The sequence below is a fragment of the Dioscorea cayenensis genome, chromosome 16, assembly GCF_009730915.1.
Source record: "Dioscorea cayenensis subsp. rotundata cultivar TDr96_F1 chromosome 16, TDr96_F1_v2_PseudoChromosome.rev07_lg8_w22 25.fasta, whole genome shotgun sequence".
Lineage (NCBI taxonomy): Eukaryota > Viridiplantae > Streptophyta > Magnoliopsida > Dioscoreales > Dioscoreaceae > Dioscorea > Dioscorea cayenensis.
This window is the reverse complement of record NC_052486.1, coordinates 810,428-831,596: the sequence shown is the minus strand read 5'-3', so window position 1 is coordinate 831,596 and position 21,169 is coordinate 810,428. Positions and strand designations below refer to the sequence as shown.

The window sequence follows — 21,169 nt, the reverse complement described above, 5'->3', positions numbered from 1 at the left end:
GCAGCCTCTTCTCCTCTTCCTTGGGAGCATCTTGCTGGAGACACCTTCTGCAACCTTGGAAGCTTGTTTCTCCTTGGAAGAAGGCTAGAGCTTGCACTTGGAGGAAGTTCCCTTCACAGGCAAGTGTAGAGGTAGGATGCTTGTTCTTGTGTGTTAGTGAGATCTTGTAAGGCTTAGTATGTTGACCTTAGCTGCTTGTTCTTTCTCCTTGGTTTAAGAACTTTGATCTTTGTGTGTGGTAGCATATTACCTTCTCATGTTTTGATGATGATCCTGATCTTATGGATGTTATGTATTCAGTTGGTTGGCTTAATGTGTTATTTTTTCCTGGAGATTTATATGCATATTTTTATATAAACCCACATGCATGCACACATGATTTAAGTGAGTAAATTTTATACATATTCATGCATGTTCCTATGGCTTTAATTGGTGATATAAGTTGTCATTAGGGCTTAAACCCTTTCTTTAATCTTTGGTTTAATCATTTTGTTAATGCTATGCTCCTATGTGTTCTATGCATGAGATTGTGTGATCCTGGTGGTTAGGTTGGTTTTGGAAGCATGGTTTAAGTGTTAAAGTTATCTATTACACTTATAGAAAATATATGCATTCATATACACTTAATGGTGCTGGTAATTCCTGCAGCCTCGTTGGGTGATGTTGATTACATTTGTGTTAAGTTAATCACAATGATGTCCTTAATCTAGCTTTAATGGTGTTCAAGGCTATCAGCATGTGAGTTTGGTTGATTGTTGTTATTTAGGTATGCATGCATTTTCTTGGTTTTTAAGAGATTTCTTTTTCATTGGGAATTCCACCACTATATGTTAAATTCATTCTAGAATGTTTTGTTTTTCTTCTATAGCTTTGCTAGTAATCGAATGTTCTATATTTAAATTTGTATGTTAGGTCTTTATAGATATTGTGGAGAATGTGTTATATAGTGATTGTTAGTTAGAGATTTAGTGGGCTGGTTTTGCAAAAGTTTTCTAGTGTTATTATTCTTTTTATAATTGTATAGTTGATTCTTTTTGGTTGGCTTACTCTTTTTATTTTTATCCTGAGAACTTTTTAATTTCTGCTAAGTACTGTGCGTTCATTCTATCCTAGGCATGCTATTGTGCTAGTTTTGTTTAGTTGGGAAAGAAGCCTAGCATGTTAGGTGTTTTATTTAGAAGCATGGCCTTCTTTAATATTTCACATTAGTTGTATTAAGTGGCTGTGTGTCTTTTTGTGTGCTTGGCTATTCTATTGCTTTGCTAACTTTGAGATCTTTTAATTGTTAAGTTAGCTCGGGCTATAGATGTAAGATAGGCCCGGCCCAAAATTATTTATGAGTGTAGTTTTGTTTGTTGGGTTAGATTGTTGTAGCGAGCCTTAGTCGTGGGACTTGGTGAACCCGGCATTGTAGCTCGGAGCCAGGTAGGCTCTCGCACCCGCAAATTCCGTATTTCTGACAATTATTATGTATTTAAGTTATTTCATTATTTTTGTAATTTTATTTAATTATTTATTTACTTACTTATGATTTATTTATTTATTTACTTATTTAGTTGATTGCATTATTTATTCAGTATGCCCTTTGTTTGTATTTCGTGTTTTTGCGGTTTTTAGTACATCTCCATTCCTGGCTAGCCCAGCTAGGAGGAGTAAGTTCTAGCCATGTGCACATGTTTTCTGTAGTAGCGCTACCCCCCCTCCCCCACCGACTGCGGTCGAAGATCCCGGCTTCAGTGCTGATACTGCTCTGCTTTTTGTTCCGACTTCACGATCGATGATTCGACACTCGTCTCGTTGATTTTTGTTATTAGCCAGGGAGATGTACATGACTGTTTCTGAGTGTTTTCCATATTTTGGATTATTTCTGTATTCTGCGTATTTTCTGCATTTTGTACAAATTATAATCTAGTATTCTGCAATATCTGTTTTATCTGTTGTTTATGAGATCCTACTGGGCCCTTGTGGCTCATACACTCTGTGAATTCTGTTCTCGCAGGAGAAGATCAAGTCTAGGATCGAGAGTTGTCTGGGAGTCGTATTGTCTGCTTTTATCAGTATCTTTGTATTACTCTTTTGTGAGTGTAAGGCTTATATTCTGACTGTATTTGTGTTTTGCAAACTGTTGGGTTATATTTGTATTCTGTAGGGCTGCTAAAGCCTATATATACTTGTATTATTTCAGTTCCCAATATCCTATTTGTGCTTATGTATTATTGTTTATATTTTGCTTGTTAGAGTTGATTCTGACCAGGTCAAATCTGAGGCCTTGCACCCAGTGGAGCCCAGTTCCACTAGATGCGGCCGATCTGTCAGCGGACCCGGCTGCGGGGCTGGGGTGTGACACACACATATATATATATATATATATATATATATATATATATATATATATATATATATATGCTTATATATTATCATTATTATCTAAACTAGCTATATATGAGGAAAGTTTAAAAGTTCTTGTAAGTAAGCTTAGCAGAAATGATAGGGTTTCCGTGGATATGCATATTTATATAATTAAGAATTAGCTTCTTTCGGATGTGCATGTTGCTAGAAAAGAGAAAAATATCAACGTCGACACAGAGAATAGAGTTCTGACAGGCCTTTTCTTATCCAGGTGCATGTTGTCTCGGTACTGTTGTGAATTTAAAGCCACAGATGGGCAGCTTGGTGTTTCCAGCGCTACTCAAAAGAGCAAGTGAAAAACAAAAAGCATCATCCACGAATGTTTATAAATTAAGCCATTTCAACCCAGTCCTTAATTTTCAATATATATGTATATATATATAAAATAGCAAGCACTCAAAACATTTTGATCTGAAAATTTATAGATTTAGAAACATTAGATACTGCAACAGTAAAGAAGACCAGATTAATATATCCCATATATTATATCTCATAAGGAGATCACAAACACTTATAAGCTAGTCACAATGCCATTATGAAACTCTTACAAACTCACTTTTATTAATGCCACCATTAGATAGATAATTGGATAGATAGATAGATAGTAAAGCAAAGACACATAGAAGGTAGCACTTCTAGAGCCTCAGAGTGAGATCAATCTCATCTCCAGTAGGCAAGCCTAAAGTGAGTTCCAGATTGGGATTGCTGCCTTCATCCCTGGGACGTTGTTGACCAGCAGCAGCTTGTTGTGCATTATTAGTATTACCTGCAACAAGTGGCTGAGTGGGCTGCTCTCTGACTGCAGGCCTCATTAAGGATGGTGCAATGAGAGGACCCATCCTTGTAGCGTTCACAATGGCATCATGTTCTCTCCTCATCTCCTCAATCTCCCTCCTGTGAGCCGTCTGATGCCCTCCCAGTGCCTGTAAACTCTCAAATGACTTGTCACAGTATGAGCAAGCATGTAACGCTGCTCTTCTCCCACCAATATTGTTCGCATTAACCCTCCTGACATTTTCCATTATTTTATTATTATTTATTATTTTTTAAAGCAAGGACTAATAATATGTTTATATAAATGGCTTAGCTTTTGGATGTATGGTTATATATATATATATATGCAGTACAGTATATCTACACAAAGATAATAAGTAAATAATAGAGAATCAACCGAAAATCCAAGTAAATTTTCGACAATTAGTGCCCCTTAAGATATTTTAACGGCCAAATTCAGTGATTTATTACATTGTGGATTTAGTTTAGATGCGGTTCATCCACTGTAGACAATCGTAATTCAAACTTTTCCATCGAGGGAGCGGGAAAAAGATTTTTATGGAAATCCTCTTAGATATACTACATTTTAATGCCACATTACATATCTTTTATTTTATTTTTATTTTTTTTAAAAAAAAAACTCTAAACCAAGACTAGTCGGCCGCCCCTGGTTAATTGGGAAGCAGTCTTAATACCGGTACGGTTTTATTAGAAATTAAATCAGAATTTGGAAAAAAAAAAAACTATAAATTAAACCAGTGGGCGTTCGAGATGACCCAACCGGCTAGCTCTCCTAAACCAAATTTATGCAATTGTTTTTAATCAATAAAGGGATGCTTATCCTTTACCCGGCCAATTCATGCCCGGCCCATGCATGCTAATCATCGTCCTTATAAATCATGATCAGTTTGTTACATGAGATACTAGTTATAAAAATAATTTAAAAATCATATAAACTAAATAAATCTAAGAAAAACCTTAAGTTTCAATTTTTATCACATTTTTTTAAATTTTTGTATTCAAAAGATTTTTATTCAAAATATTTTATTTTGATATTATATTTTCTAGTTTAAACCAATTTAAATATAATAAATTAATCTTTATAAATATTTGTGCTTGGATTTAAAAGAAAAAAAAATCAAAATACCACTCTGTTTAAAATTCCCAAATTCGAAACCAGTATTTTTTATAAAATAAATATTGATTTATTTCATATAATCATAGTGATAACTTAGTGAATTTTAATATATTGATCTTCTTCAAAAATATTTTGAAAAATAACTAAATAATTTTTTTTTAATTAGAAAGAGGAAAAAATATATATATTATTGACTGGATATTTGTTGATATAAAAGTCATGTTTTTATTATTTTTTTATTTTTAATATTTGATTTATTTGGTATATATATAATTAAAATATAAATTATTTTTTAATAAAATTATTGGCCTCAGTCCAATCCGGTTGAACCCTGAACTCCTAAACCTTGACTTTCTCTGGGTGAAAGGAAAGGCCCGGTAGGGTTTCGAAAACCTTGCCTTGGTTAATTGGATAGTTGATTGTGGGAATGGGTTAGGGAGCTGTGGCCCATGGCCAAATAGGTTGAGTAGCACTTGCGAGATAATAGTATAATACTCTGATCTGATCGTGATGGGCAGGAGCAACGCAAAAGCTGTGAGAGGGATGCGTGACGTGGTCGTGGGCCCAACCCTCGTGCGGATCGGACGGTCAGTTTTGCACGGAGGATCCGAATCGTAACTCCCACGAACAAATTGACGAAGGGACCAACGTGCATGACTGACACCATTCTCTCTCTCTCTCGTCTAATTGACTTGGCCAAGCTCTATCATCACTCAAGCTCATCTCTTACTTAATCCTCAAATTGATTTACCCGTTGTGATTAATCATAACTAGTTTTATATTATATTGTAGAAAGACTTGTACACTTTGGATGCATGCTTGAAAGTTGAAATTAAGATATATAGCATGACACATATTAGGAAGGCCCTTCCATCACCTTTCCCTTATATTGACCTCTTTCTTCTTCTTCTCAGACAAACACCAAATCATCCAATCCTTGCCTCCAACAAACCTCTCTCTCTCTCTCTTTTTCTTTTGATAACATGCTTGCTCAAGATATATACATATATATAAATGGCAATGTGCAAGCAAGGAAATGGAGGTAGAGTACTGATGGAAGAGAAGACTACAGCTAGTGATTCATGCAAAATAAGAAAGGGAACTAAGATGAAGGTAGGCATGCACCTGCAGGGGTCTCACACAATATCAAAGCTGAAGCCAAAAATAAGAATAGTGCACATTTTTGCTCCAGAGATCATAAAGACAGATGCTGCCAACTTCCGTGAGCTTGTGCAGAAGCTCACTGGCAAACCAATATCAAAGAGAGTAGTTGATCATGATAAAAAGAGTCATAGCAGTTGGAGGAGAAGTTATGAAGAAGAAGAAGAAGAAAAAGAAAAAGGATATTGATGAAGCTGGTGATGAGATGTTGTGGAAAGAAAGAGAGAATGAGGATGGCTTCTTATGTGGACTTGGAGATGTGGATGGCTTCTTGCAAGGCTTTGCTAATGACTATCAGTTTCTTCCAATTCCGTTGGTAACTTCTTCTCAAGCAGGGGAGATTGGAGAGCCTCATCATGTTTAGTTACATTTTAACATCATTAATTTAATTAATTAATGGTTGTAGCATTTTGGGATCCAAGATGTAGTAATTTCCTGTTGCATGTTGTACTCCTAGTTGTTAATTAATCTTCTATATAGCTTATTCACTTATATATTTAGATGGTGAATTTTCTTTAGCTCTTATAATTACTGTTATCTTATTTTTCTGGAGGTGATTTAGCTTCTTTAAAGACTAAGACAACCCCAAATAAAGGATTATAATATAGCCGAGAGGAAATTGTTTGGTGGACCAAACTGGAGAACAATTTCCAAAGAAATGGATGAACTGCATGCTTAATTAGCCTCTAAGTATATATTCCCATTTAATATATAATATATTTGTTATTTATTTAATATGCAAATAGTGACTAGTGATGGAAATGAGGAGGTCTTCCTCAATCATCCTTCAAATCCCAGTTGTTTATTGGTGCATGGAAGAGTCATTTCCAGCTTGTTCTCCTCCTAATTGTCATTTATTTATTTTTATTTGCCTTCTTCAATTAATGTGGGAAGCAGGTAATCCATCATTGTAGGTGTTCATCTTTGTGCTGGACTTGAATGCAATGTTAGCCTTTTGCATAATACATACATATAAATATTTTGATACGTACGTATATATTAATGCTTGATGGATTTGAGCTCATGAGCCATATCACATATCACATTTGATATATATATATATATATACCAATCAACACAACAAGAGATGCCAAATGCTGAAATACAGAATAATATGCTGAAAAGCTGATGGGTGCAGTACAATTAAACCATGCATATTGATATAGGTAAATGTTGACCAACCCCGCCATTAAATATATATCATCGGCAGGGAACCTTCATTCATATGCATGCTTTAAGCTCACACCAATAAGAGACACACGTGAACCAATTATTTTGGATAAGAAACCGATTATTTGATGCCATAATATATAGTTTAGTTTGAGTAATATTACTGATATCCAAACAATTTTTCTCCTGGGTAAATTGACTTAACCACCGATATGAATCATAGGCCGATTTGATGTCTTTGCGATATCGAACATCCCAGCATGAGTAGCTTTCTTTCTCTTTATCTGAGAAATACAAGGAACAGGAAGAGTAAATATATCTTGTAGCACAGACACTAATGCAATTTTAAGTATCACTTTGCAGATCTTGCATCTTGGCTATGTATGCCACAACCACATCCATTCAGTTCTAGCTCATTAAGATATATATATATATATACATATGATGTATGCTAAGTTATTGATACTGACAAGAATATATTAAAAAAGGAGGTATATATATGTGATAGTGATAAAATTCACTTTCATGCCTTGTGAGAATATAGAATTAGAAAACACATACCGCAGCCCCAATAATTTCCTTCAGTCCAAGATCATCAATACCAGCACGAAGTGGATCTCTTAAACTCACCTAAGAAATTATATATATATATATATAGTTAATAATAGAGAAAAATCTGCAAATGGGTGATAAAACAGACCATATCGACAACAAGAGCTTCCTAATTATGGAATATGAAGCATCCAATCAAAGAGGATTTAAACATAAAGAACAATAATTGATACCTCAGATGGTCCAAAGAGACACACTTTGAAGTTCCCATCAGCCAAGAGCCGTATTCTATTGCAACCAGCACAAAAAGTTCTCAGTCATTGAGGTGATAAAAAGAGACGGTTCCACAGTGGCCATCTATCATGAAATTTTTTTTGCAGTGTCAGTCGGGTGATCTTTGAGCCTCTTAATGCTATTGAACTGCTGACGCTGCTCCAAAAAGTGCATAATGGTTACATTTAACATTACTGAGATAACATGAAAATGACATTTTCCTTTAAAAAACTGGTGCCAGAACTATATTGCATAAATCACCCTTAAGATCAAAATCCTGTTAAGCACTAGTGTGAGTTCTACCTTACCACTGTATCCATCATCTCCGCATAAGAAACAAGCTTTTTACTAGACCACACATTTCCATCAAAGGGCATGAACTCAATAAACCGAACATTGATTGGCTTGTCTCGTGTCAATTCAACAAAATCGCAGATCTCCTCATCATTTACTCCACGAATTACAACACAATTCACCTGTTAAACAATTGCAGAAAGTGAAGTATTAAGCATAAAAAGAGAACTATAGCAGATAGAGCAATCAGGTAGAGAGCATGTTTACGAACAAATAAACCTATCAATGAAATTAATGGCCGTCTCAGTTAAAAAGCGATGTAACAGCAAACAAAAGAATCAAAGATGAGAGCTACAGTAAGTTGCCGATATAACAAATAGTATCCAGGAAAAGGGCACCTACTTTCACAGGCCTAAAAACCAAGATCCACAGCAGCATCAATTGACTCCAACACCTTATTGTGCCCTTTACGCCTGGTCATGAACTCAAACTTTGCTGGAACCAAAGTGTCCAGGCTGATATTTATTGAATTGAGACCGCATTCTTTCAATTTTGGAAGTTTCCGAGTGAGTACTAGTCCATTTGTGGTCATAGCTAATGTTTTCAATCCCTTTAAGCTAGAAAGCTGTGAGCATATATCTTCAATATCTGACCTTATTGTCGGCTCTCCACCTGTCAGCCTTATTTTATTCACCCCAGAAGCAACAAAAATATTTGCCAGCCGAATGATTTCGTTTCTAGACAAAAGCTTAGAATTGGGAGTTAGTTCAACACCTTCAGCTGGCATACAGTATTGACACCTTAGATTACAGCGTTCTGTCAAAGAAATTCTCAAGTAAGTGTGCATCCTTCCAAATGAATCAACTAACATGTCAGACACTGGATTATCATTTGGAAGTGGTTCAGCCAACCCAGCACACGATGTAGTATATGCCATAGACCCGGAACAGCTAGGATCATCACTAACAGAGACACATCCATTGCTGCCTTTATAAGAAGATTGGAAACTTGGAATATGTCCAAATCCAGACATAAATGCACCGGCCTGGACACACCAGCAAAGAAGTCAAAAGAGACTAATGAATAATATCATAGTTAAAGCATTCCAAAGAATTTTATGAGCAAAATTAGATGATAAAGAAGATATCGCCTGACAATTTATAGCAAGTCAACTGTCATGCTGAATCAAAAACCCAAAATTTCATAACACATAAAATTCACTACAGTTGCCATTTCATCAAGCAATTAAGACCTTCATGACTCAAAATGTTAATAAATCAGCCACTGAAAAAGTCAACCCTTTTTGATGTCCTACAAAAGAGAAGGAAATGCTACAACCAATTGAAGATTGTCCGAAAATACAATAGCAACATAAAGAGCGAATTTTTCTTTCGCTCCAATGAGAAGAGAGAACCAAAAAAACTTAGAAATTTTCCCTCCATAACTCACTAGTCAAACACAATGATTGATATGTAAACAACCGTTAAAAAAAAAATCATTTTGATTGAGAAGTTAAACCGGTGGATTGTAATACACCAAAATAAATAAATAAATAAATAAAATCGCCTCATAATTGAGAACTATCCCATCAGCTACACCCGTTGTTGTCATCAAAATCCAATTTCCCAATTAATGCTTGAGCTTAATAAAATCCAATTTTAACAGTGACTTAGCGGACTTTGTGCTTGAAATCCAAATACATAATATATATGAAGGTGATAAAATAAGTTAAAATTACCAAGAAAATAGGCGGCTGAGGCCCGAAGCACCTTCCGACGAGCAGCGAAACACATCTCCGCATCATGAGAGCACTTCTAAACAGAATCATCAAACAAACAACCGCATCGATAAATTCTCTGGGAAAGAAAAAACACAATTTTTTTCAGAGAAGAAGAGAGAGATATAGAGATGAGCTAACCTTTGATGGCCGACCCGGGCGTAGAGAGAAGAGGAGGAATCAAACCTTCCAACCAAGTAACGCTTGCTCGAGTTCTAAATGGTCTACTTATTTGGATTTGTGGGCCACCACTAATGCGCATCGTGAGGCCATTTTTTTGCTTTTGTTCTTGGGTGGCCTAACTAAGCATGCGGGCTGGGCTGGGCTGGGCTTCACTACTTGTTCATTTGTTATTATCCCTGAGGCAACAGTGCGTATCTCCGTATGATCAGGGACAATTTTGTAAATTTAGTATTCCTCAAGCTGGATATATAAATACAGGGGCCAAAAATTAAACCCAGGAGAAAGAGAGAGAGAGAGAGAGAGAGAGAGAGAGCTGGGGCGATGGCATGAGGTTCGATGGTAGGATCGAGCAATCTTTCGATCTGGGGGACTTGGGAGGATCTCCTCCTTGCGTACGCCGTCCGCCGTCACGGCACCAATTGCTGGGACTCCGTTGCCGCTGAGCTCCGCCACCGCTCGTCCTACGGTCACCTTCTCAACTCCCGCTGCTGTCATCTCCGCTTCAACCAACTCCATCGTCGCTTCTCCACCGGAAACCCTTTCGCCGATACGCTGGAGGGTAGCTCCGACGTTCCTTGGCTTGAGGGACCTTCGCCGGCTCCGCGTTGCTGAGCTTCGGCGCGATGTCCAGCGATACGACGCCTCCATCATGTGATTCATTCAACTCATCTCACCCACTCTCTCCTTGTTTTTCTTTAAACCCTTTGTTGATCTTTTTGATCAGACGGTTTTGCGTGCCAGCTTTCTTTCTGATGATTTGAAATATTAACACTATTATTAATTAATTTAGTATTATGCTTTTTTTATTTTTAATTTACTTACTTAATTTTATTCAATAAAATAGGTCTCTTCAAAAAAAGGTTAAAACGCTGACCGAAGAAGCCTTTGAAACCGGGGGTGAAACGCCGGGTAGTGGCGCCGGATATTCAGATCGGATCTCCTACCGGTCAAGCAAGGAGTCGAACATGGCCGATCCGGACCAAGAGGCCCGACGACAGCCTGATCCGACGGCGGACGGGTCGTGCCATGGGAGCACGGCGACGGAGGCGAAAGAGAGTGGAGATGCACAGAGCTCTGCGTGCCTGACGAATCGGTGGAGCTTGCGGCGGAGGAAGGAAACGTTGCCGGAGAAGGAGGTGGAGGGTTGTCCTATAGCCGTCGAGACAACGAAGATCGAATCGCAGCCGTTGATGTCGTTCCTCGAGATAATCACGTCGGATAAGTTGTGCTCGGTGTTCATGCGAAAGCTCGAAAGTCAGGTGTTATTCCATTATTATATTTTATATTATTATTTAATTATTATTTTCTGTTGTTTAGCCTGTATATTATTGATTACCAGTGTTATTGTCATGTTACTTATTTTCATGAAATATCTCGAAAGCATGAGTTTTGTTCAAGACAAAAAGAGGAACGCACGATGACGCAGTAGCGGGGGTGATTTATGTTTATAATAATAATAATAATAATAATGAGCAGATAAGAAAGCACTATTGCATAATAACCATTGAGTGAAAATTAAATAAATTTAATAAGGAATTTAATCCGATTTAATTAATTGTTCTTTTGATTACCGTGTCACGTAATGGTACGTGCTATTTGGAGGTCTTTAGACTCTTTACAAAAGTAATGTCATGTATTGTATATACTATGGTATATACTTGCTCGGTGACTGAGTGAGAGACACTGGCAGAGACTGCTGTGATATTAAATTATTAATAATAAGAAAGGCTTGCATTTGCAGATGAGCGAGAAATATGAGCAGGTGATAAGGCGGCACATGGACCTGGAGACGGTGAGGGAGCAGCTGCTACGAGACCAACAAGGGGCCTGGGCCTACATAACCATCCACATGTACCGTGATTTGCTTCTCATCTGCAACAACGCCATCGCCTTCTACCCTAAAGGCTCGCGCGAGTACAGTGCAGCGCTCCATCTCCGCCACCTCTGTGCACCATGTCATCACACTAGCATGCCAACGTTGCTGGCATGCGGGAGGCAGCGCGAGGCAGCACTAGAGCCAGTGACGGTGAAGGTAAAAATGAAGGAGAAGGACAAGAATAAGAAGGTTGCAAGGAAAACCAGAACCAAGAAAGGGAAATGCAGCAGCAGCGACCTCACAGTAGTCAAGAAGAATAAGGTTAGGAGTTCACCACCAGTGAAATCGGAGGTTGAAAAGAAGAATAAGAAGAGTGGAAAGCAATCTGTAAAACAGACCAAGCGCGGTGCTACTGCATTAAAACAACATATTCAACCCGTGAAGAAGAGGATCGCATCGTCAGCTCTAGCCTCTACACCACCGCAGAAAAGAGCCAGGAAGGCACATGAGATCAAGAGAACAACTGCCAGTGCCAAGCCACCACCAGCTGCTGCTAAGAAGCCACGGCCACGCAGAAGGTGACCCTGTGATGCTGTATAATATGGTGTAAAAAGCCCCACTTGTAGTAATTAGTTCTTCTCACTTTTGTTGCTGGGTTTCGTTAATAAATGGACCATGCCTTTTGATACAGGTAATTATAAGGCACAAACTATGTTGGAAAAAGAGATTTACTGAGCTAAAAATATGAAATCCACATGAATAACAAAACCGTAAGGTCATAATCTCATACTCTCTAAATCGGCTCTTTTTCCTGATCAACATGTATATTCTGGACTGATAGCTGCACTAGGATGCAGATCCAGCAAACAATCGCCAAAATAAGGTAATTTCACAACAATTTACATTGACGGAGTGGGCGGGAAGGTCACAGGTTAAGTAGATTACAGGCATAGGCATATACCAAATTTCAGGTGGGGAGAGAAACTAATCAACAGAGGCGCTGCCTTTGAGCAGAGAGAGTCGTGTTCTCTCCGTTGCCAGCATTAGCAATGGCATCCACCCAGACAAAAGAAATTAACAGATTAGCAACGTGATTTTCATGGGAGGGAAGACTAGCTAGCTGCCCTCTTACAAGGATTTGGTTTTTGTTCTGTTTAACCTGGATGTGTCAGAGGTCATCATCTATCATTTGGTCACCTTCGGAACCTTCTCTACCTTGACCGCCAACCATGTTGGCCCGGTAATTATTAGCACCATGCTGGTTCCCAGGGTACTGCCGGGGGTTCCTCCATCCACGATCTCCCATGTCCTGCCCCTGTGAGAACTGATGCTCACCTTCTTCTGTGTCAAAAGGGAAAGAAGAAACAACAGAAATACTATAAATAAATTTAGTTTTAATGAATAGGCATGTTTTACTCTAAAATATACAAATTATACTTTTTATTGAGAACACACTAGATAATTCGAACAACAACAGGTATGCCGCAACAATTTGAGGATTGACATTGTAAAAATAATGCAGAAACTCTTTTTCTACATATCATCAATACCCTGCAATATTTGTAAAGATGACTGTGTAACCTATACGTAGAGGGCAAGTCTGAGTTTCACAATCATGATGATGATAAGGACACCAAGTATGTACACAAACAACATAAAGACCATATTCTCTTTATACAAACCCTTTGTACAAAACCTCAATCTAGAAACTAAAATGTTTCTAAACCATTACTCACAGTACATTTGGTGCATTAATCACCTACCAAGCAAAATAAATGTGCAAAAAACTAATATACTCTACTCTAATTTCAACAAAGAACGGAGGGTTACCAAGCAAAATGATATTTCATCAGTTAATTGAACACCTAGATTTGTGCATATTAAAAGTAATTCCTGGTGTTAACAATTAATAACTCATGAAAGACAATAAATAAAAATGGTCTTATATGTTTACCGCTTTCACCATCTGTTACATCCCCAAGCCTGGCAATTGCCTCCATCAGTGATTGCTCATGATCCTAGAAAGACAAAACGACCTGTTAATTTATTTCTTTAAAAAAACAAGTACCTAGAAATTAAAGATCTCAGAAGATTAGCCCCATGTACTTTTTAATGATTGTTTGGCCTTCTCCATTGCAAGAGGATCGGGGTGGGCCAGAATTAAAAAAACTCTCTCCACCTGTTCATGTTTTGCCAAAATATGGAAGCAGGGATGGGATCAGATTACAAGAATCACAATCATTCACAAGTGCTGAGTGCCAAATCCAATACCTGATTTAGAAGAACATCTGTCTTGAGTAGTACAATCTCATCAGAGCCCTTGTCCACAATGCCATTTTGTGATGGAGGAAGAACTTTCTTGGACTGTGTCTTAACGGTTCCTCTTCCCCTACCAACACCAGGAATGGGGGCCTGTTCGTCCTGTGGGCTTCTTATTCCCACGGCCTACTCCATTCCGACCCACTCGACAGATTCCAGGATCTTCACCTTCCCATTGAATATCTTCAGCAGATATCTGGAGTCAAATAGACGGTGAGACCAAATACACATGACGCTTCATGTCAAAGTTTTCACAAGGCAAATCAGTTACCAAGTGACTTTGATGTCATTATTCTTAGCAATTCATCAGACATCTGTAATCAACATATATAAATAATAATAATAATAAATAAATAAATAAACAAACCAACAGAATCGAGTCGAGAGTGTTGAAAACCTAACATGAGGACCTATTCTTCAGCCTAAGGATAATGAGGGTAGGAGAACTCTACCTCAAGGCTTGCTGCCAGACAATTTAACTGGATAACATCAAACATAATGGAAAGACAGAAAAACAATCAACATGTGGTTGACTCAATATCTAAGATTGGACATATCAATGGGGTTCCTCAGAGACACACACTGCTACTAACCCATGCCAAAAGAAAATAACATGAAACTTTGCCTTCCAGTTTTAACTTTGAATGTCCACCACAAGCGAAAAAATTTATATAGGAAGATAAAATTTTACAATCCACGCCAACAGAAGAGATGGGGAAAAATAATAAACGGATAGCTGAACAAGTAAAGGCATTTTTGAACTAATGGCTCAATCTAGGAAAATGCTACACACCAGAAGATCACAATCTCCATTTACTCAAGCTCAACTCAGAAAGCTACTTCTCTATGTGCCAACCAAACAGGACTATGAATTACATCCATACAACCAAACTCATTAACAAAGTAAAAAAGAAACTATGCAAGCATTGATCAGATCTCAATTTAAAGACCTTTCAATCAAGCGAATGGTAGTAAATATAGCAGTAAAATGCTAACGTAGATGGCAATGAAAATTCGACACCAGCCAAGAAAAAATTCAAATAAATTCTTTAGGCATCTTAGATAAAAGAAACTTAATTCACCTCTTTGAGATTGACCCATTCCCATGTCTCATGACTAGTGTTTATATCATAAACAAGTGCATGCACATCCTGACAAATTAAAAATTGGTCAAGGTGGTTATATTCCAAAAACGACAAAGAATAAGGCCACCAACAACTCACTTCAGTTGGATTATAGTCAGTTATAACAGCTTCATAAAAGTTATTATCTTCAGGCCACCTTGTTTTGACTTTCTGCCCTATTAGCGAGCGTTCAAGCGTTCTTGCTTCAGCAGCTTCTACCACTCCAAGAGCAGCCGGTGCATTTCTGTTTGCAGCTTGGACTCTTCCACTTGAACCTGTAGAAGGGTACTGTGCTGATTTCATCAGAGGTACACTAGGCAACGCCTGACCCTGAAAACAAGGCAAATTTCAACTTGGTCTGGGGATCAGAAAATTTTGACATTAAAAGAAATTGCATGGGCAATCAAATCATTAGCATACCGATTTTGCTTTCTTGCTCTTTGCAGCAGCACTTTTTTTTGCAGCCGATGATGATGGCTGCATGGAAGCAACAGGAGGTTGCGAATGCAATGCAGGGGATGGTGCACCCATAGATAGTGAAGGAATTGACTGGGAATTTTTTTGTCTCTTGCGAGATGCAGAGACTGTCGGACTTGGTATTGATTCATGAACAGGTTGGGCATTATTAAGCAAACCAGATTGAAGCCCCCCTCCTGATTGCCTCCAAAGCCTGAAAGGTTTGCCACATATTGCATCGATTTTGCAATGAGGAAAACGTCATTTAAGTTCTCCTCCCAAGTTTGGGTATCGGGACAAAAAAAAGCATACATCATATAAGTTGAATATCGACAAACCTTATCCTTCGAATAATGTCATCAGCATTAACTCTGGTTAAAAGTTCTCTGTGCTCCTCATCAGATACCCTCAGTTCTTTTCTAAGTTCAGTGATTAAGCTTTCTTTCTCCTGAAGATACAAGGTTTCATAATCCAGTTAACTTATAATAACACCAGTAATAAAGCAGCATTAGTGTCATGACTGTGACAAAATACCCAAGTTATGGCATCAGATTGGGCCTTAAACGCCCGGAGAACTGAACTGTATGCTTCTTGTTCAAGCCGATGGATTTTGCGTCTCCATATCATTTTTGCACTCTGGGATATGCAACAGCACCGACAGCTCTACCATTTCCACTGACACGCACTCCTCGCGCAAGCCTATTCTGATGTGATGGTGGAAGATCATCATCGGTTCCTGCAGTTTGTTCCAGGGAAACCGAATAAAAAAATAACACATCCATACTAAACAAAGAAGGCAAAAAAAATAAAAATAAAAAGGAGCAAAAATAACAATTCATACTATACAAACACTTCCATAAGTGCATGGACAGCACAAAAAAATAGACTAAATTCCCCAGTTGAAGACAAATCCTTCCCATAAGTATCTATAGAAGAAAAGATAATAGATGCCTACTTTCATAAGAGAAACTACACAAGCGTTTGATCACCACAAACAGTTTCATAACGAGAAGGCAACATCCAACAGAATTATCATCCAGATTGCTATAACTTGAAGATCCTCAAAAAAATTTTCATGTTAAAAAGTCCAATATTACATTGTATAGTCTCTTAGAGATAGAATATACCAAACCATGCACATCCTTGTGTCTGGCTAAATAAATATACCAATTATTGTTCCACTTTAGCCTTTCCCATGGTTTGTTGCACATTATGTGCGAAATCCTACTTCTTTTGTGAAAACAGATAACAACTATGAACATCTTGACAATTTTCAATTAGCCTCAGAAAAAATCATCATATTGTTGCTGGGCACTTGATGTGACTCTGATTGGTCTTTTTTTTTGTTAATGAAACTAAATTAAATGTTGTAAAAATCTTTTTTTATAAAATGCATATTTAGTGACAGATTTGGACGATGAAGAGATTATTAGGCTTTTATTTCGATTCTAAACATTTAAAATAAGAAAAACAAAGTATCAATCTCATTCTACGGCAGACTACAGCTATGAATAGTGTATTTCCAGAAAGAAAGTGAAATGTGTGTTAAAAAGAAAAAAAAATTACAACGACATAACTGTCAAAATATTAAACAAGTTAATGATGCTCATAACAAAACCAACCAACCAGCCTGCTCTATCCAAGGTTTACTTAGTGTAGCTATTCATTGGAAAAATAAAGAAGTCCATGGCATATCTATGGAACCATGCAAAAACCTGAGTCCCACTAATTTTCCCAGCTACCCCGCTTCTATAAAATTTCTCTACTTTTTTTTCATATATGATAAATGCGTCTGTTTTCAGCATGACGAGCATCGAACCAAAATATCAAGCCCTCTCCTTTTACCAATGAAATAACACACACAACAAGAGGAACTAACTTATAGGTCGATCACCCATCAAAAAAAAAAAAAAAGACTTTGAATCCAATCCAACTTAACCTAAAAGCTGAAAATTTCACAATACCTAACCCTAACCTCTAGAAACTCCGTCATAAATTCGTCATCTTTCCTCAGTCTCCAGCTTCCCATCAATTCAACACACCAAACAACACTCAAGGGGAAAAAAACCGCAATACAGGTTCCACGGATTCTAGAGCGAAAACCCCAAAAAAAGGATCACAAATATATAAATAGAGCAAAATCCAACTAACCGCTGCTATCGATCGGATCATACTCCATGGCCAGCTGGCCAGCGCCTCTCTCCACCGCAAAAATCCCCAAAAATCACCAAAATAAAGAAAACCTGGAACAGTGGATTATACTTCCCAAATTAGAGCGAAATCCTATCAATAACGGCGAGATCCGGCAGCATGGAGCTCGTTTCTCCGAGAATCTTCACGAAAAGCGAAGGAATCCGGGCAGGGGAATGCGAATTGGCAGCGTGAGAAGGGATTTATGAAAGCTGGGAGTGGATCAGTGGAGGCACGACGGAGGGTCGAGCGAGCGAAAAGAGGGAGTGTAAAAGAGTCGGACTTGAAATGAAGCTGGGGATGAGATTTTTATAAATTTAATAACATCCTTTGAGTTCCGGTCCAAATCCAAACGGGCAGCCAGCATGCTGCCCAAGAACGCGGGATCTTAGAGTTGGCTTATTTATATGCGTGCCGAGCGCGTGACATGCTTATTGGATCGGATCTGAGTTAATTAATTGCAGAGTGCTTTGAATCCGAATTTTTTTTAAATATATATATATATTATATTTAATTAAAATTAAATTATAAAATAACTAAATTAGAGGGATGAGGTTAATTCAAAGCAGTGAGATGAGATGTTTAAAACATGGAACTAGTTCCAATGGTAAATATTTCATACTCTGAGACAGAGGCAGAGGCAGAGGCAGAGGCACAGGCAGAGGCACAGAAGAAGAAGAAGAAGAAGAAGAAGAAGAAGAAGAAGAAGCAGCATCAATAATATTGAATAATACTACTTAATTTGTTGCTAAAATGAAAACAAAGAACACAAAGCACAAAGCTGGTTCAAAACAAACAGAAGAGAGTAAAAGGAGAAGACATGCTGACAAACCTCCATTTGGAATGAGAACAGGAAAGCAACAAGACACCTCATGGAATAAAGAGCTCTATCTAGCAGCTATAGAGCTCTTTAGAAAGAAAGGAAAAAAAAAAGAGACCATATTGGATTCTGCTTTTCCTTGTGTTTCTCTCTCTCTCTCTCTCTCTCTCTCTCTCTCTCTCACACACACACACACACACTCGCTCGCTCACTTGATCTATATATCATTTTTTCGATTGATGACCAGAAAAAGCATTCCTTGACTGAATCCACACTTGTGAGTGAGAGGTGCTAGCACTGTGTGGTGGACCCAAGTCTTCTTGCAAAGTAGGACCCACAAAGACAGAGTCTTGTCCTGAATATGGGTCCTCCTGCATGGAAAGCTAGCCCAACATGCAGGTGGGTCTTACAGTCTTAATCAACTATGTCTGTATAGTGTACACAGACCAATGCATGTTTGAATCTATAAGCACCCCTTTAATGATTCTGTGAAAGTAACCAAAAGAATAGTTTTACCATGTTAATTAATTCATCACTTTGAATCTGCAAAGGCGGGTCTACACACACACACACAGAGGGAGATCGATGAAGTTTAATTTAGGCAGTGCTGGAATTAATTTGGATCATGATCACTTGATGAGACAGATCAATAATCAGGTTATCCAACAATCAACATCAATAGCACTCAACATCATGAAATAAGTAGCTAGGAAAAGAAAAGAAGAGGCCAGGGATGAAGAAACAAGAAGAAATAAGAAGTACAACACATTGGTGCACCACTCTTAATTAGTAAAAAGCTAACAATTCCCTCACACAAATAATTACTAATTAAAGTAGACTGGCTACTCACACACTTCTGTCAAGCATCTCTTGATACCTTCTGTAAGACTCCTGCTTCTCCAACCTGAACTTTTCATGGCATCTAGCAATGAATGTCTCAGCCAGCCGGTCGATCTCACTTGCAGCATCGTCTTCGGCTTGATCTAGAGGCTCACAGCTCTTTTCCTCAAGCCAGTTAAGGTAGCCAGAAAGTTGCTGCTGCTGCTGCTGCTGCTGCTGCTGATGCTGATCCATGATGTCAGCTTGATTGGCATCCGGATCAGTGATGATAACTGAGTTCCATGTAGAGTCATAGTAGGCAGCATGATTCATGTCAAAGGAGGCTTCAAAGGGTTGAGGCATGGGTGTCACATAAGATGAACACCAGTTGTAGTGCATTCTAAATGAGCTGAAGAGTTGCTTCTTCTTCTTATTCTTTTTCCTTAGCCTGATGCTATAGTTGGTGATGGTGGTGGTGCTTTTCCTTTTGAGGAGCTCCATGACCATGGATGTTGCATTGCTTAGAGCTTGGACCACATGGCTTACATGCCGAAGAACGTAGGCTTGCACTATGGTTTTGATCTTGAAGGAGGAGGAGCTTGGGCATGGTGGTTTCACTGCTGCAATGTCATTAAAAGTTTGGAGGGTCTTTGGATGGTGCTCTTGAGCCATGATGAATTTCCAGCACCTCAAGCTTCCTCATTCTGTGTGTTATGCCTATATATAACAAAGCTATACTCCCTCATAAAATGCCATTGCACTTTAATATAATAACAGAAATGACCTTGTCCTACATACTCTGCTAATGTATATTGCTACTAGTAAATTAAGAGGAGAAGGTCGGTATACCTTCTTCTCTCTCTCTCTCTCGCTCTTTAATTCTCTCCAGTTCAGGGAGACTGATGTTTGCATTGTGGACTAACTAGGATCTTTAAGAGATAAAAAGAATAAAGTAAATAAAGTAAAGGGAGTAGAATCATCAGTAGGTGAAACCCTTAACGCCACTTTAGTTTGTACCAGAGATGGATCAAATCACATGGAAGTCTGTGACACATCTAGCTAGCTTCTTTATTTGCCACCTTCTCTCAAGTCAAAAATCCATATTCCAAGGGATCCAAATTACCATTCAACTTTTACGAGTCTGATCATGAACTTGTGTTTAATCATCTATATATATATATATGGAAAGATACTAAGTTTATGCTCTAAAGAAAGGGCAACTGCTCCATATATTATTCCATTTGACATTTTCAAACTAAAATAAAAACAAAAACAAAAACAAAATCCTCACTGGGAGATGCATTAATAATTTGAAGTAAATAAAGAACTATAACTCATGAAAGAAGCTAGCTTGCTTGAAGTAGAAGAAGGATAGTATGGAAATGTATATATGATGGATGAGGTAATGGTGTGTTCCTTTCTGTTATTCCTATTTGTGGCTAATTGGCATCATTGGATTTGGTCTCACTGCATAAGTTTGCCAATGTAGTAATTAAATCAGTTAGGCCATTCATTCCTTTGGTGTGTTTGGAAAGGGAGCCAGCTCTGTCAGGGATGGTTGAGATCTCTCTGTACTTCAGTGACTTCATTCTCTCAATCATTGATTCATTAATTAATAATATATACATGGGAACTCATCATACAATATCTATAGATATAGCAACTTATTACAGAGCCTTTAAAGAGTTATAGTGCATATATGTCCATAGGTTTCACTCATTAAAATTTCTGAGAAATTAAGAATATTATATATATAGATCTTCAGTGGCAGCTTGCATTAATGAATTCTTTCACAAACATGTATCATATATATTTGACGTAAATTTTGTGATTAGGTCCGTTGTACGTGCTTGCATCTCGTAACAAATCTTAAGTCATGTGATCAGGTGCAATG

The 21,169-nt window shown here is 37.9% G+C and overlaps 4 protein-coding genes and 2 pseudogenes across 4 annotated transcripts; 2 read left to right on the top strand and 4 right to left on the bottom strand.

Annotated features, from left to right (window-relative positions):
• Positions 1-3,044: 3,044 nt before the first annotated feature.
• On the bottom strand, positions 3,045-3,431 carry LOC120279130. The gene has a single exon (XM_039285998.1). It carries the CDS (start codon positions 3,429-3,431, stop codon positions 3,045-3,047), a length of 387 nt encoding a protein of 128 aa, XP_039141932.1.
• A 1,943-nt stretch (positions 3,432-5,374) lies between these two features.
• LOC120279129 (VQ motif-containing protein 17-like) lies at positions 5,375-5,846 on the top strand. Its single transcript, XM_039285996.1, has 2 exons — positions 5,375-5,567; positions 5,620-5,846. The coding sequence occupies exons 1-2, from the start codon at positions 5,375-5,377 to the stop codon at positions 5,844-5,846; spliced, it is 420 nt and encodes a 139-aa protein (XP_039141930.1).
• Positions 5,847-6,593: 747 nt separating this feature from the next.
• Positions 6,594-9,763, bottom strand: LOC120278785 (annotated as a pseudogene).
• A 559-nt stretch (positions 9,764-10,322) lies between these two features.
• LOC120278893 lies at positions 10,323-12,274 on the top strand. The gene is made up of 3 exons (XM_039285642.1): positions 10,323-10,382; positions 10,576-10,990; positions 11,473-12,274. Coding segments are annotated over exons 1-3 (1,074 nt in total). The 5' UTR covers positions 10,323-10,380; the 3' UTR covers positions 12,130-12,274.
• A 340-nt stretch (positions 12,275-12,614) lies between these two features.
• On the bottom strand, positions 12,615-18,000 carry LOC120278892 (annotated as a pseudogene).
• Positions 18,001-19,089: 1,089 nt separating this feature from the next.
• LOC120278895 lies at positions 19,090-19,991 on the bottom strand. Its single transcript, XM_039285644.1, has one exon. The coding sequence runs from the start codon at positions 19,945-19,947 to the stop codon at positions 19,303-19,305; it is 645 nt and encodes a 214-aa protein (XP_039141578.1). The 5' UTR covers positions 19,948-19,991; the 3' UTR covers positions 19,090-19,302.
• Between the last annotated feature and the right edge of the window lie 1,178 nt (positions 19,992-21,169).

Excerpts from the sequence above, each read along its gene's own strand:
- LOC120279129 (XM_039285996.1), top strand. The coding sequence starts at position 5,375 with ATGGAAGAGAAGACTACAGCTAGTGATTCATGCAAAATAAGAAAGGGA. Across the intron at positions 5,568-5,619 it reads GCTTGTGCAGAAGCTCACTG|TTGGAGGAGAAGTTATGAAG; the intron begins GCAAACCAATAT and ends GAGTCATAGCAG.
- LOC120278895 (XM_039285644.1), bottom strand. The coding sequence starts at position 19,947 with ATGGCTCAAGAGCACCATCCAAAGACCCTCCAAACTTTTAATGACATT.
- LOC120279130 (XM_039285998.1), bottom strand. The coding sequence starts at position 3,431 with ATGGAAAATGTCAGGAGGGTTAATGCGAACAATATTGGTGGGAGAAGA.
- LOC120278893 (XM_039285642.1), top strand. Across the intron at positions 10,991-11,472 it reads TGCGAAAGCTCGAAAGTCAG|ATGAGCGAGAAATATGAGCA; the intron begins GTGTTATTCCAT and ends TTGCATTTGCAG.